Source organism: Rhopalosiphum padi, chromosome 1 (genome assembly GCF_020882245.1).
Source record: "Rhopalosiphum padi isolate XX-2018 chromosome 1, ASM2088224v1, whole genome shotgun sequence".
NCBI classification, from domain to species: Eukaryota; Metazoa; Arthropoda; class Insecta; order Hemiptera; family Aphididae; genus Rhopalosiphum; species Rhopalosiphum padi.
The window spans coordinates 74,155,081-74,168,799 of record NC_083597.1 but is presented as its reverse complement, the minus strand read 5'-3'; the positions used below and the strand labels follow the sequence as shown (position 1 = coordinate 74,168,799).

Here is a 13,719-nt window from a genome sequence, read left to right as displayed (position 1 = left end):
ACAGACCACGGATATTTTTATTTTATATTTATAGTGATATGCGAGAACTGGTGCTTAATCGTGACTTCGTAGATAACAATAATATATTTATATATTATACAATAGGTTGTGCTAAGAGATAGTCAATATCAACATCATGAGAGAAAAAAATACATTCATCATGGAGTAAACGACATAAAATAATTGATTACTCAATATTTAGCGATACTGATAATCATGAACTATAATTCCGATTTTCCAAATGTTATGATGGCACTCTATGGATGGTAGGTATATTTGGCTATTAATAATAATTATATCATATAAATATGGATCTTTTTTTTAAAATTTTAATAGTTTATCCACGATTTAGAGAAGATCTTTTCTACATCGTGAGTATATCTGTATTCTATAATCTCTAAGTTTGAAATAAAAACACAGATCATATAAAACTATTTATATGATATTATGATCTGTGTTCTGTGATATAAATAATAAATATCAACTTGGTAAACAGGTAAACCATGATAAACATTGTATAGTATAGGGTTGTAACTTCAACTAAGTTGTTACTTGTAAGACAGCTATTGTCAAAGGGCCAAAAGTTCAAGTTTACATTTACACATCTTCAGTGGCGTATTTTCAAATTTTTCTGGGGGGGTCCTCAGTTTATACATAATTAATCTATGATAAACTATACTATATGAATAATAGTTTACGAGTATATACTATAAACTATGATATCTTGTAATAGTTACGTCCTTATGCAGTTTTTGGAGGAAGTTGAATAAAATATATAATTGTATTATTACTATTATTATAAATGTATAATTTCTATACCTACTTATTATTTAAAACCATGCTGAAGGAACATATGTTGCGTAACGAATTTTAAACTATATTTTATATAATATTTTGTTAACGGGAAAAAAATATATCCGTGCGTGCCTACATAAAACGGGTTCTGCAAATATGTAAGAATTTTATTTTTTTTGGAGAGGTTTTTGGGGGGGGGTCCAGTACCCCTGGACCCCCCCGTAAATACGCCACTGCACATTTTTATATAATATCTATTATACATTATATTTTAATATTTATGTATGCATATTACATGTTTAATTTATTTATGTATGATATTTTCTTAAGGTGATATTGGTCATTTTTATGACCAATATATTTATATGGATAAATACATCGTTATCTGCTAAATCAATGATCAGTTATATATTTATATTAATAGTTTGAATTTTTTAATAACAGATTATATGCATAGGTACTTAATGTAAAATGATGCTAAACAAGTTGACTATGTTTATTTTAACATGCCAACTAATGTAGAATCAGTACACAGTACAGACCAATTACTTAGTTGAGGAAATTAATGTGACAATGGAGATTTTCGTTCAACAAGTGTTAGTTAATACATTATTTTATTTTATTATAAAATGTATATTGTATATTATAATGTATTTAACAAAACAAATTAAGTTTTGAACATTTTTATCTTGTGGTCTGATGAATCTTCTAATAAAAGGAAGTTCCATTACCTATAACTCTGATAAAGTAATTATAAATTCTATATATATATATATATATGTAATTAAAAATCTGAAAATGCAATATTGTTCAACTAGGAATTGTAATTTATACTTGAGTTTCTTAATATTTTTTGATTTTATTTCCAGACTAAATATCTATATTTCAACAATGTACTTATTATTACATTATAAGATATTAACAGAGATTTCTATTACAGAAAAAGAAAGTTGTTAGAAAAATGTTGAAGAAGATGACTTAAACCATTCTAATGAACGGGATATATTGATACAGAAGTCAACAGGTGTACTAACAGTATTTAAAAATAAAGTAGTTATCTACTAAGCATTACTCAAGGACTAAAGACAAAATTAAAAACTATAACCATTTAAAAGATGAAATAAAAATGTTTTAACAATAATTTGACAATTCTTAAGGTAAATTTACTTAGGTACATTATTTAACTGAATTAAATGAAAATATTGTTGTCGTCATGCAAAAAGAGATTAAGTATAAATTGTTTTAATTTTATTTTTAAATTTTAAATTTGTTGTAAAAATTCACAATTTGTTGTTTTTTCACTTGGTTAATTTCTACATGATTACATCACATTATTGCCAACATGCAAAAAGTAACCAAGTGAAAAAATATAATCATTATGGTGTTATATGAATTTACAAATTAAAATGTATATATTTAGAATTTTACACTTGATCACTTTTTATTACGATTTACTGACTTAAACTGATAAATTTTTGATACATTTTATAAAGGAATTAATAAACAAAAATAATTTATTGTTTACTGCGGAGCTTACTATTTCCAAACTATAATATTTTGAACTTATATTGTAGTTGGTAATTTTAGCACTTAATACTTTATGAACCATGTTTATGACATTATAGTTTGGCAAAATTGGGTGATTTTGACTTTGAACACTGTGGCAACAGTAAATGTTTCTGTAACTTGGATAAATTAACATATAACATCAGGTTAATGTGCAAGCTTATTAATTATTTCCATGTTTCTTGAATGTTTAAACTTCAGATAATGGTAAATAAAAACTCTATCAACTGATCTAGTATAATTTCTATATTCTTTTATACTTGAACTCTAAATATGCATGTAAAAACAGTGTAAGATCATTACTTAAAAACTAAGTCTGACGCTAACATCATTCTTTTCAGTATCAAAAAATGTTGACACACTTCACCTAGTTCTCTTCAGAGTTCACATACAAAACAAATGCAATTCTACAGACTACAAATCAACTGAAAGTCATAATTGTTTGATAACATCAAAACATGTATTGGGTTGACAGCCCTCAGAAGTAGTTGCAGCTTAATCAACATGTGTAATACAGAAACGAAAATTAAAATCAAATTGATTTGTGGCCTCCGAGATGTATATTAAGAAATACATCCATTCTAATAGCTCTTGATTTATGTAGTTTCTGGAATAGAAACTGGTAAAAATGATGCTATGCCTACAGCTAAGAAACTTTAACTTTTATATGGTCACTTTAAATTTAAATTGGAAAGTTCAATCTCATATTTTTAATAAATGGTGTTACAAGTGAAGACAAAGCAAATTTGGTGAATACATATTTAACTCAAATTTATGATACAGGTGTAATAGTAAAATCAATAACATTTTGATTGAGCTGCACAATATTTAGGAGCTAAATCTATTAGTAATTCGTTATTTCAGATTTAAAACCATATTTAAGTGATTATTTTACAAAATAAATAGTTCATATTTTGTTTGATGCAAGTGATGTAGCACATATGATAAAGTTTGTAGAAACATTCAAACATATAACATATTGCCAATATGGAAATTGGACAAGACAATTTTGTTTGATGAAAATAACAGTCTTATAAAATGGCTTTGTTTTCAAAATTTAGTGAACATGAAAGATAAAATTGGATTACATGCCTGTACAAAAATTAGAAATAGACAAATAAAAAATTGTATAATCTATCCTAACCTAAGTAATACAATAAATATTTAATTACATGCTTACATTTAACAGTATAGCAAATGAATTGGAAATTTGGTAAAAGAAAATTGAATTTGCATTAGCAATAATTTTGTAAATTAAATACTAATTGAATGATAGGTACTTTGACAAGTTAAATACAAGAAGATTTTTGGACGAAGAACAATGTCAGAACAATATAAAAATATATTAATATAAGAAATCTATCAACTTAAATAATTCAATTAATTAATATTGTTATTATTAATATAAAAGAATTTATTCTGAAAACACAGTATCTTAAGTATCATAACCTATATTTGATTTGAAACAAATTCGATGACTTTAATAATAACATCTTCCAGAAAAACTGGTTTTCTAAGAATAAAAATTTACTTAAGTTCTATTGAAACATAATTGACAAAAACATGTTTTAATAACAATACATATTATGGACTTCTTGTTGACGTATAAATGATCACAAGACCATTTAGACCTTTTTTTTCTGTTATACTATTCAAAAGGAGGTTAGGTAACAATTCAATAGCTGCATAGTTAAAAGCAGCATTCAAATTACTAATAATTCATACAGGATTTGCAACTTCATCAGAAGTAATTTGCTCATCTATTGAAAAATATTTTAACAATTAATCCATTAGCTAATAGATCCCCCGGTTTTGTTAATGGTGAGAACAATATGGGTACATATAAAAAAGGATAAGCTATTGAAACAATTCGATTTCATCCATATATTTATATTACGCATTATAATTTAAATCAATAACACAATAAGTAATAACAACAATTAAAAAATATGAGATTTGTAGGTCGACAACTTTCGGCGTGATCCATCGATGTGATAATGAAATATTTGCGGGAACCGAGTGCACCGTATATAGACAGACTCCAATTTCATAAGTCGTGGGAAGTTATTTTAAATAAATAAAAATTATTTTTTATTAAAGATATACGTCTCCTCCGTGAGGTGGATCCTTGATAAAATAAATTTATTCATTTCGCCATGGGTGAGTAGGTATGGCTGAATTAGAAATATCCGTTCAAAAAAGTGTCACCAGATAATCAAATCTCAACGCGTTCTTGGCGAGGACGAATAAAATAATATAGTACAGCAGCTCGTCGTGTAATAAAATGTCATTATTGTGATAATAGATACAATGTATGTAGATAAATAGATAATATTGTATCGACGCGGCACGGTGTTTTTTAATTTAAGGTGGCGTGTGACAGGGGACCAGTCTGGGTCATCTCTATGAGCCCTTTAAGGGGACACTCATTTCCGCTTTCGATCTTTGGGTAATCCGCTACAGACCTACAGTTCCGTTTTCGCGGTAGACGTCCGCAACACATATTATAACGATAGGAATATAATATAATATTATTATTAATTATTGTTTTCGTTTCTATTCAGTCTCCACTGTTTGCAGTTGTCCTAATTTTCCGTTTTCTGGATAACGCAGCGGATTTTTAATAGCATACAATTATACGACGAGGATAATAATAGTTATTATTGTTATTATTATTGCTATTGATATGTATAACATTATATGCATTGGGCATTTGGGCCTGCAGACGCGTTGATGTATATATAGTCAGTATGGTTACAACACAGCGGCGGCAGGGCGATTGATAACTCGTCCACCTCCAATCAATAGATTTGAATCGTTTTCTCAAAAAGTGCTTGTTCGACGTATTTCTGTCGGTAAGGTTTGGAAACGTATAGTGCTTCGAGGAACACTCGTTGGCCAGTCGTGTTCTCAAACGGTCGAAACCATAGTACGAATCCAATAATAACGTCTTCTATAGACACACAAAAATAATAATAATTATTATTAAGTATTAAGTAGTCATGTTGTATGAATTGGAATATTGGGCAGTAGACAATATAACAGAATAGAGATTTAGTGTAGTAGAGATAAAAATGCCAAAGTGGTATGTGCATCGTGAATACATGGAATGATCAGGAAGGATAAAATAATTAATGAATTCATTAGGGGTAGTATACTAGTACAAGAGTAGCTGCACCAAGTATAGACAAAATGAGGGAGAATAGATTGGGATTGTTCGGTTATGTTATGAGGAGATGTTATTCAAAGTCAGTTAGAGTGGCTTTGGAAGTTTGGATATGATTATATAAACGTAGATAGAATAGATAATGACGTGAAAACAGCTTTAGTGAGTAAATGAGAAATGGGGGATAGAGCCTTATGGAGGCTTGTGTTAGAACAATTTTGCTGAAAATCCATGAAATGACCTGAGCATTTGGTTAAAGACCGCGCAATACATCATGCGCCTATCCTAGTGGTACTCTATAGGAGAAGGGGTAGGCTAAGCTGAAAATAGTTTACTATGAAATTGTTTTTAGTTTTGTTATTCTTATGTTACATACTATTTAGATTAGTAGGTAATCAATTAAAAAAAACCCGTTATGACAATAATAATAATGGTGGGTGTATAGAATTTTGGTAGACCATTTGTATAATATAAAAGCTATGTGTCTCTTGCAAAAAAAAACTATGTTTTTGTAAGATGTCTAAAATCTAAAATGTTCAAATGTCCAATTCATTGAATGATTTTGTTAAGGTGCCCTTTAAAATTGTAATTGTAAATCCAGTTTCACTTACAACCTAATAATATTATCATTAACATTATTTATGCTTATTTTCCAATGTGTTTATCGTTCGTCATTCCTATATTATTCGTTTGTAATATTAAACTTAGACATAAACTGTATGTTAAATATCAAAATAGAAAATTAGAATTAATTACCTTCTTTTCTAGTTTTTGCTATGAAACATTGGAAACTTGGGTTTTGAGATTCGAATCCGTCCCTTCTGAAAGCTACAATGATTGTAATATTACAATAGTGGTCATATTATACGTTAGGTATTATAATAAAGGTTAAAACATTGAATTAATATTTAAACGGTATATTTTGTCATGTAACCAAGTCCATAGGTATCTACCATGGCTTTAAATAGTATGATCACAGAATAGATATATATATATGGTAGGGACTAGCGGTTTCCAACCTTTTTAGTTTTTAGGACAACCAATCTTGTAAAATAATTTTTGAGGCCCACTAATGACTAATACAGTAGTACACCTATATACACGTATGTATATAATATATATAATATTATTAGGTATATCATAAAAAATAAAAATATATAATAATATTATTTTAAATATATGCGTTGGTAATGTTATTACTTTATGGTCTTCGGCCCAATTTTACACTGCCCGTGAGTCGTGACCCACTTGTAGGCGCGGCCCATAGGTTGGGAACCGCTGATATATGGTATGGTCGCAGGACGGTGTACTAAATTCTACAGGATGTTTATGTGTGTTAAAAATGTTCCCCCGAAATCAGATGATTTTTACCTTAGATTCTGTAGCAATAATTATTAGTTTTTTTTAAAAAGCCTTATAGTTTAAATACTTAATGATATAAATATTTAATTTTAAAACACCACTATATAAAAATGATTAGATACAAGTTATATAATCATATATTTTTATATATTAATATATATATATATATATTTCATATATTTTTTTTATATCATATATTTTTGTTCATTCCGCTGGGAGTGTTCTATGATCTTGGTATTTGGCGGAAAACGTTCGGTACCTAATCATTTTTCCTTCTTTCGTTACGGCGTTACGCAACCATTCTATTTAAAGCCGTGATACCTAGCTACCTATGCATTTTAGTATTAATTAAAATATCACTCACTGTCTTTGTTCAACTGTCTGCTGCTTGGTATACCATATTCGGAATAGTATTCCTAAAACACGAAAAATAATTGGCCAATTAGGTACAGTTTTTAAAAATCAAGATTGCACAATACGTATAATATTTAATTATAAGATGTAGGTTAATGGTAAGTCATTGATTTTTTAAGTTATTATTTTTAAAGTAAATATAATTTTATCAATCGATTTGTGCAGAAATCACGCTGAACCACTCTCACATTCCAATAGACCCGCAACAGCGATAAGATAGTGTATAATAATAATTTTTTTACGTTTATATTTATACTACTCTATAGTTAGAGTGAATAATATAACATAATAAACCACTTCAAATTAGTGTTGTGCGTGTTATTGTTGTAACAATTATTCGTATTTAGAGATAAAAAATTGTATTTGCAAATAGCACAGCAGTAATAAGCAGTAATATATAGCAGTAATAAAACTACTGTCGCACTAGTTTATAAATGTAATATATTATAGTTATAAATAGGTGTCTACAGCCAAACAACGATCAACGAGTGTCTTCTGTTATCATCGGTGTATACTTATAAATTATATTATAGTATTATACTCTTATTTCGTGATCTAGGTACTTCATAATAAAATATTACTTGGGTACACGGGTACCTATAGGTAGTGATTTTAACTAATATTGACTGTTTCAATTTCGTGTATATCGGCATTTTGATAATGTCATAATGATGGTATCATGCCTAAATAGATATTAAGTCGTGGATACTACGCAGCTGTTATAATCTCTTTTACCTTAGAGGTTAGAGATGGTTTGATAATTTAAATGCTTATTAACTATATATTAGCTAGAAGAAGCTGTATGCATGTATGGATGTTTGCAAATGTTTACTGACCGCAGTGTATAATTTTAATTTTCGATCATGTTACCAATGATAATTAAAGTTGAATTACGAAACGAAAAAAAAATGGGTTTGTAGTAAAAATACTTATCTTGCAATTTATCGAGGTTTTGATATAGTCTAAATATACATTTTGTTATAAAAGGTGCAAAACCTTTAAATGTTATACAGCTTTAAATAACTGTAACTTTTTTATTAGTTAATATTTTAAAAACAACGACTATTAGGTCTAGGTGGCTTCCTTAATATTGTTCAGTAATACCTATTATGAAGCATATAACAATATAAATATAAATAATACAGGAATATATTGTTATGCATATTTGTAAATTGTTTAAAAATTGTTTTTCCATAAAATCATTGAAATTTAATGTTAATGTGTGTCTTCCTACTTCGTGATATGATTTATTTTACATAGATATTAAAATCATCATTAAAATAATTTAATTTATATATTTCTTGAATTTGATGGTTTCAGTATTAATTACTTATGAGGAATCTTGAAAAATTTGAAAATGTAGTATGTCTATAAATAGCTAAAAATAGTCAAAATATTTTGAATATTTTATCATAAATGGAAAATTATAATATAAATATTTGTTGAAAATTTCGGGTATTTTTCGGGTGGTTATTCGTTTTTAAATAACACAAAAAAAAAACAAAATTGATTAAATTTGCCGAAAAATTCACGTGTTTTTTAATTTTTTTCCAAGTTATAAATTTTACTTTTATGAATTTTTTACTTTTAACCCAAAATACAAAATAGACCCAATTTGCTACAGAGAACCATTCTCATTTTTTAAAATCGAAATATTTAAAGAAAATAATAAAACGCTCATCATTGTAAAATATATACATTCAACGTTCCGCTAAAAATCTAAAAATAAACGAAATAATACACATATAATATAATAAAGCTTCAATAGACGTCTGGAATTGGAATTCTCTGGCAAGTTACATTACAACAAAGTCTAAAACCTTTAATGTGGTTACAATTGTGACACACGGGTTAGGATTCAGGCTTTTAATGAATTTGAAGCCAAGTTTGTTAATAATGTCATATTGTTGTAGACTAGTCATGTATACTTCATAATATGTCAAATTCGTATGCTACCGCATTTATATATTAATATATTATAAATTTTAATAATATGTGAAATATGTAATAAAATATATTGAAATAAGTATATATTTTTTGAATGTAAATAACAATATTATACTTTTAAGCTTTTTATAAAATTTAAAAAAAATACAAAAATGCCATGTGGGAGTGGGATATAGCTCCCTGCACATCATGTCCTGACAATATGAGTGATATATGGAGATAGTTGATTAGTTTTTACTATATAATGTTGTGTGCGCAAACATGACAGAAAAAAAGTGTAAAAAATGTACGTTCAACCGGACCAATTTTGTGTTAGTAATAATATTAAAGTGAATTGACCTATTATTAAGCTTAAAGTTAAGAACATTACACATTGTTTTTTGAATTAATTTTACATATTCGTAACCAACTTAAAAATTAAAAAGTATTTTTAATAAACTATAATTCTATCAACAATAATATTATTACGTAGGTATGTTTAATTATTTTGTTTTCTCTTACCTCGGTAACTGGTAATTTTGCTTCGGTGATACCCGATTGAGCACGGTTGCTTTTGGCCTTATTTTATTAATATGCGTATGTACGGCAGAGGGGATAGGTATATTATAATTATTATAGAAGGTATTTAGATTTATGTTTAAAAACCTAAAACCGACAAGGGAATACAGATAAATTTCTTACATCGAGTATTTTAATAATAAGTCAATTCACCACTCTAATATTATTAAGCCAATAATAATAGACTATATTGGAACTGCTTAATGTACATTTTGGAATATGTTATGGCATTATGCGTTACTCTGCAGGGACAGAGAAAACACACCGTCCTCTTAATAACAACCATGTAACGGGCGGTTATTATGTATTGTTATGTCGGACTTGGCGGTTATTGTGGTTATTTCTACGCGGCGTGATCATCGTTTCACGTTTGGCCGCGGTAGCCGATAAGCCGGTAAGTATTGTAGTCAACACGTGTTGCAGTCGTGCACTCATAATCGCTAGATATAGATGTATATAGGCAACGTGCAATAATTATTATAGTTTATATTTAGTTAACTCGCTCATCATAATATAGGCGTGATAGGTGTCCACGTATATTTTATTTATCTACCCATATTAATAGGAGCGTACCCATACAACAATAAGGCCTTTCACGTGAGCTGCAACAGGTATCCCGCCGTACACGTGCGTCGTGTCAAATGCCAACAATTCGAATCCGGTTTATTGGCCCAATAACCTGCCGGGACCAAGTTCAGTTTTCTCTGATGTTTAAATATAGTTTAGCGGCTTTTGATTATCTGTGTTCACAGATCGTAGTAACACGTCATCGTAACGGAATTATATCTACATATTAATGTTTGAATTATAAGTACCTATACTGCATACCTAACTGTACTATATAAAAATATTATACTAGCCATACCGAATATCGGTTATGTATATATTCATTTAACTGATTAACTACCCGTTTGTCCAAAATCCAATTTTATGAATTGAAATCATCAGAAAACGATTTGATTAAAAATATGAAATTAAAAATGTAGGTATGCTGTTATTCAAAAAAGTACAAACTTATAAGAACTGTAAAAATAAAATTTTTCTAAAATATTGTTTGAACTATTAATGATTTTATGTTATATGAAAAAACATTTAAAACAAAAAGAAATTTATTTATTTTTGAGAAAATATGAGGAACCATTAAAATAATCACCTCAACACCTCGTATGTCTATGAGTGAGGGTTTGCAAATCCAGAATCAGTGACCTAACCACGGAAAGACGCAATTGATAAGATGTGGGGGCAAGACATTTGGCCATTTGGGGTGGTTTCCACTTGAATTTTAAAATTTTATCACTAAAAATGTATATCCAACTTCGAAGTGTATAGTGAAGTCAATGTACCCTTTGGATATTAATAATTTTATTAATTTGATATGGCAAAGATGCGATTTGAAAGTACCTAATTAATAATCATATTCGAATTGAACCATATCTATAGATAAATATATTATTTTCATCCGGGATGTAACATAAACTAAAGGTATATACTATCAGAGGTGTAAAGTATTTGAGTAAAATTATTTGAATATTGGTATTCAAATAATTTTTTTCTTTCTTAAAATTAAGTTAAATTTAAATAGTATAATGCAGTAATGTAAACTGTATTCCACACAGATCATTAGTTACAATTTAGTAGGTATTCACTATTTAGTATCTTATTAGACCCTAAAAATGAATTAATTACTAATTTTCAAAACAATAGATATATTAAAAAAAAAAGAATTATGTTTACTTTTACTGGGTTAATTATTTCTTAGTTATAATGATAAAATAAAAACAGACTCTTACAACATCGATTATTAATTATTACTATTCATACAATAAAATAATATTAATAAGTGTTATTTAATAAATTAATGTTTGTGAATTCACATAATAGTATCTAATAGATTTCGTGTGAATAACTTAAATAAAATAGAGTTGAAAATTAAAATTCTGAATCTAATAAGATTAAAAATGAGATAATTAATCGTCTACTTACAAGAATAAAATAAAAAAATTATTTATTTTTCTATTAACAAATGATTTTGGTTAAATACTCGTTTTCAGTGCCGGCGCTAGGGATTGTGGGGCCCTGGACAAATTTAAAATTAGCCATTAGGTACCCCAGAGTAGCCCATTCTAATGTTATACATGTGTGATGTGTAGTATAAAATAATTCATTTATAGACTTATAATTTGTTAATTTAAATTGTAATTATGTAAAATGTCAATGTGTCTCACGGTATTAAGATGATAATTAAAAATCGCGGGGCCCTTTAACAAAAGCGGGGCCCCGGATATTTGTCCCATTTGTGCTTCCCTAGCGCCGGCACTGCTCGTATTATAATGAGATCTATATTATACAATCATATAACTATACAAGACGTATAATTTTTATTTTTTATTGAATTACATTATAATATACTAAATAAATTAATAAACTATCTTACTTGAACTAATTCATAGATTTGGTCGCAGTCTTCAATCTCAGCTGGGCAGATGATGAAATTAATTTGTGGAACACCTTCTACCAATGATTCCATAGCGCACAACGTTTTCATTCGGCTCATTTTGATTTTATTTATAAAAGTAAATTCGACTTTTAATAATATTTATTTATGCGAATATTGAATATTCTATAGTAAAGAATATATGTATGTACTTTTAGGTATAATATTTATTTTATTATTTATAGAATAATATAAAACCTAAATTAAGTTGTATATTTATATTATAAATTATAATATTATGTACTTTACGAAAGTAAAATAACTAATAATTAATTCAAATAAAAATGTATTAAACTACGTGAATTTGTATAGTTATGTACCTACTACGTTGACTAGATAGTAGACGGTATCTAAATGAAATGTTTAATTTTGAAGTACAACCTTATATAATATTATGTATGTACCTATTGTACCTACTACCTACTAACTATTTATTTTATGGATAATTTAATTAAATATCAAGAGTTCACATTGAGATTAAAATTTGTGACTGTTGTACAGAGTGGTAGAAAAATATTTTTTTTAATAACAATGGTGTGTTACGTGGTTAATTTATTTTATAATAAATATACATGATAATTCTAATTGCAATTGAAACATTTTAAGTTTTTTACAGTGCACATTTTAGATATGTTTCACATTTGTCTCAAAGTTGACAGTTAGACTTGAAATATGTATTAATTAAGTAACATAATAACTTTATTATTATTATGCTCCTCTAAATAAAGTGATGTACAGTCTATAATCTATATTAAGTATTTCATCCAAATACTTTTACATAATAAAATAATACCGATAAAAGTATTTTTATTTTTATTAACTACATCGTATCAGTATTTATTAAAATACTATTCTAGTAATAGAACTATGACGTATAACATACCAAACAGAAGGTAAAATGCCTATTATTTTTTAATTCAATTTATTTTTACCACTGATATCGTATTATTTATGAACGATTTCCCGAAGAATAATACATTAATTTAATAAATTAGCTACACAATTTACAAAATACGATTGTATAATACTATAACGTTATGGACTATTGAACTTTCATTAATCATTACCTACTTGTTTTGAATCTAAATTATTGAAAAAAACTGACGATGATTAGGTATGTTTCGGTCTAGTTAATAGTAATAATAACAACTTACAAGTTATTTTAGATACTTGTAAATGAGAAAAAATGTTCATCAGCTAGAGATAAATTGATAGTACGAATTATTTATTATTTCTATTTTTCTATTTTCGGGTTAAGTTAGTAAAATATATTTATAGTTAATTCAATTTTTAGGCAATAATGAATTAAAAAAAAAAAAAATCATTTTTTAGTTTTGAAGAAATGGCAACAGCTTCTAAATGAATAGACTGGATAGAACAAACACTTCTGATTAAGATATTTAAAACTATTTTTTAA

At 27.4% G+C, this 13,719-nt stretch overlaps 1 protein-coding gene and 1 long non-coding RNA gene across 2 annotated transcripts; one reads left to right on the top strand and one right to left on the bottom strand.

Moving 5' to 3' along the window:
* The first annotated feature begins 209 nt into the window (after positions 1-209).
* LOC132923976 (uncharacterized) lies at positions 210-3,288 on the top strand. Its single transcript, XR_009661282.1, has 4 exons — positions 210-266; positions 337-371; positions 1,736-1,952; positions 2,703-3,288. It is a non-coding gene; the product is annotated as an uncharacterized LOC132923976 (long non-coding RNA).
* A 933-nt stretch (positions 3,289-4,221) lies between these two features.
* On the bottom strand, positions 4,222-12,652 carry LOC132923961 (spermidine/spermine N(1)-acetyltransferase-like protein 1). Its single transcript, XM_060987978.1, has 4 exons — positions 12,243-12,652; positions 7,254-7,305; positions 6,284-6,355; positions 4,222-5,314 (listed from the first exon to the last, which is right to left on the bottom strand). Exons 1-4 carry the CDS (start codon positions 12,360-12,362, stop codon positions 5,163-5,165), a joined length of 396 nt encoding a protein of 131 aa, XP_060843961.1. The 5' UTR covers positions 12,363-12,652; the 3' UTR covers positions 4,222-5,162.
* Between the last annotated feature and the right edge of the window lie 1,067 nt (positions 12,653-13,719).

Bases quoted from the DNA above. Each gene is read 5' to 3' on its own strand.
- LOC132923961 (XM_060987978.1), bottom strand. From the start codon at position 12,362: ATGAGCCGAATGAAAACGTTGTGCGCTATGGAATCATTGGTAGAAGGT. The intron at 6,356-7,253 runs GTGAGTGATATT...CAATCATTGTAG, and splicing joins CAGACAGTTGAACAAAGACA to CTTTCAGAAGGGACGGATTC. The intron at 5,315-6,283 runs GTAATTAATTCT...GTGTGTCTATAG, and splicing joins AGCAAAAACTAGAAAAGAAG to AAGACGTTATTATTGGATTC.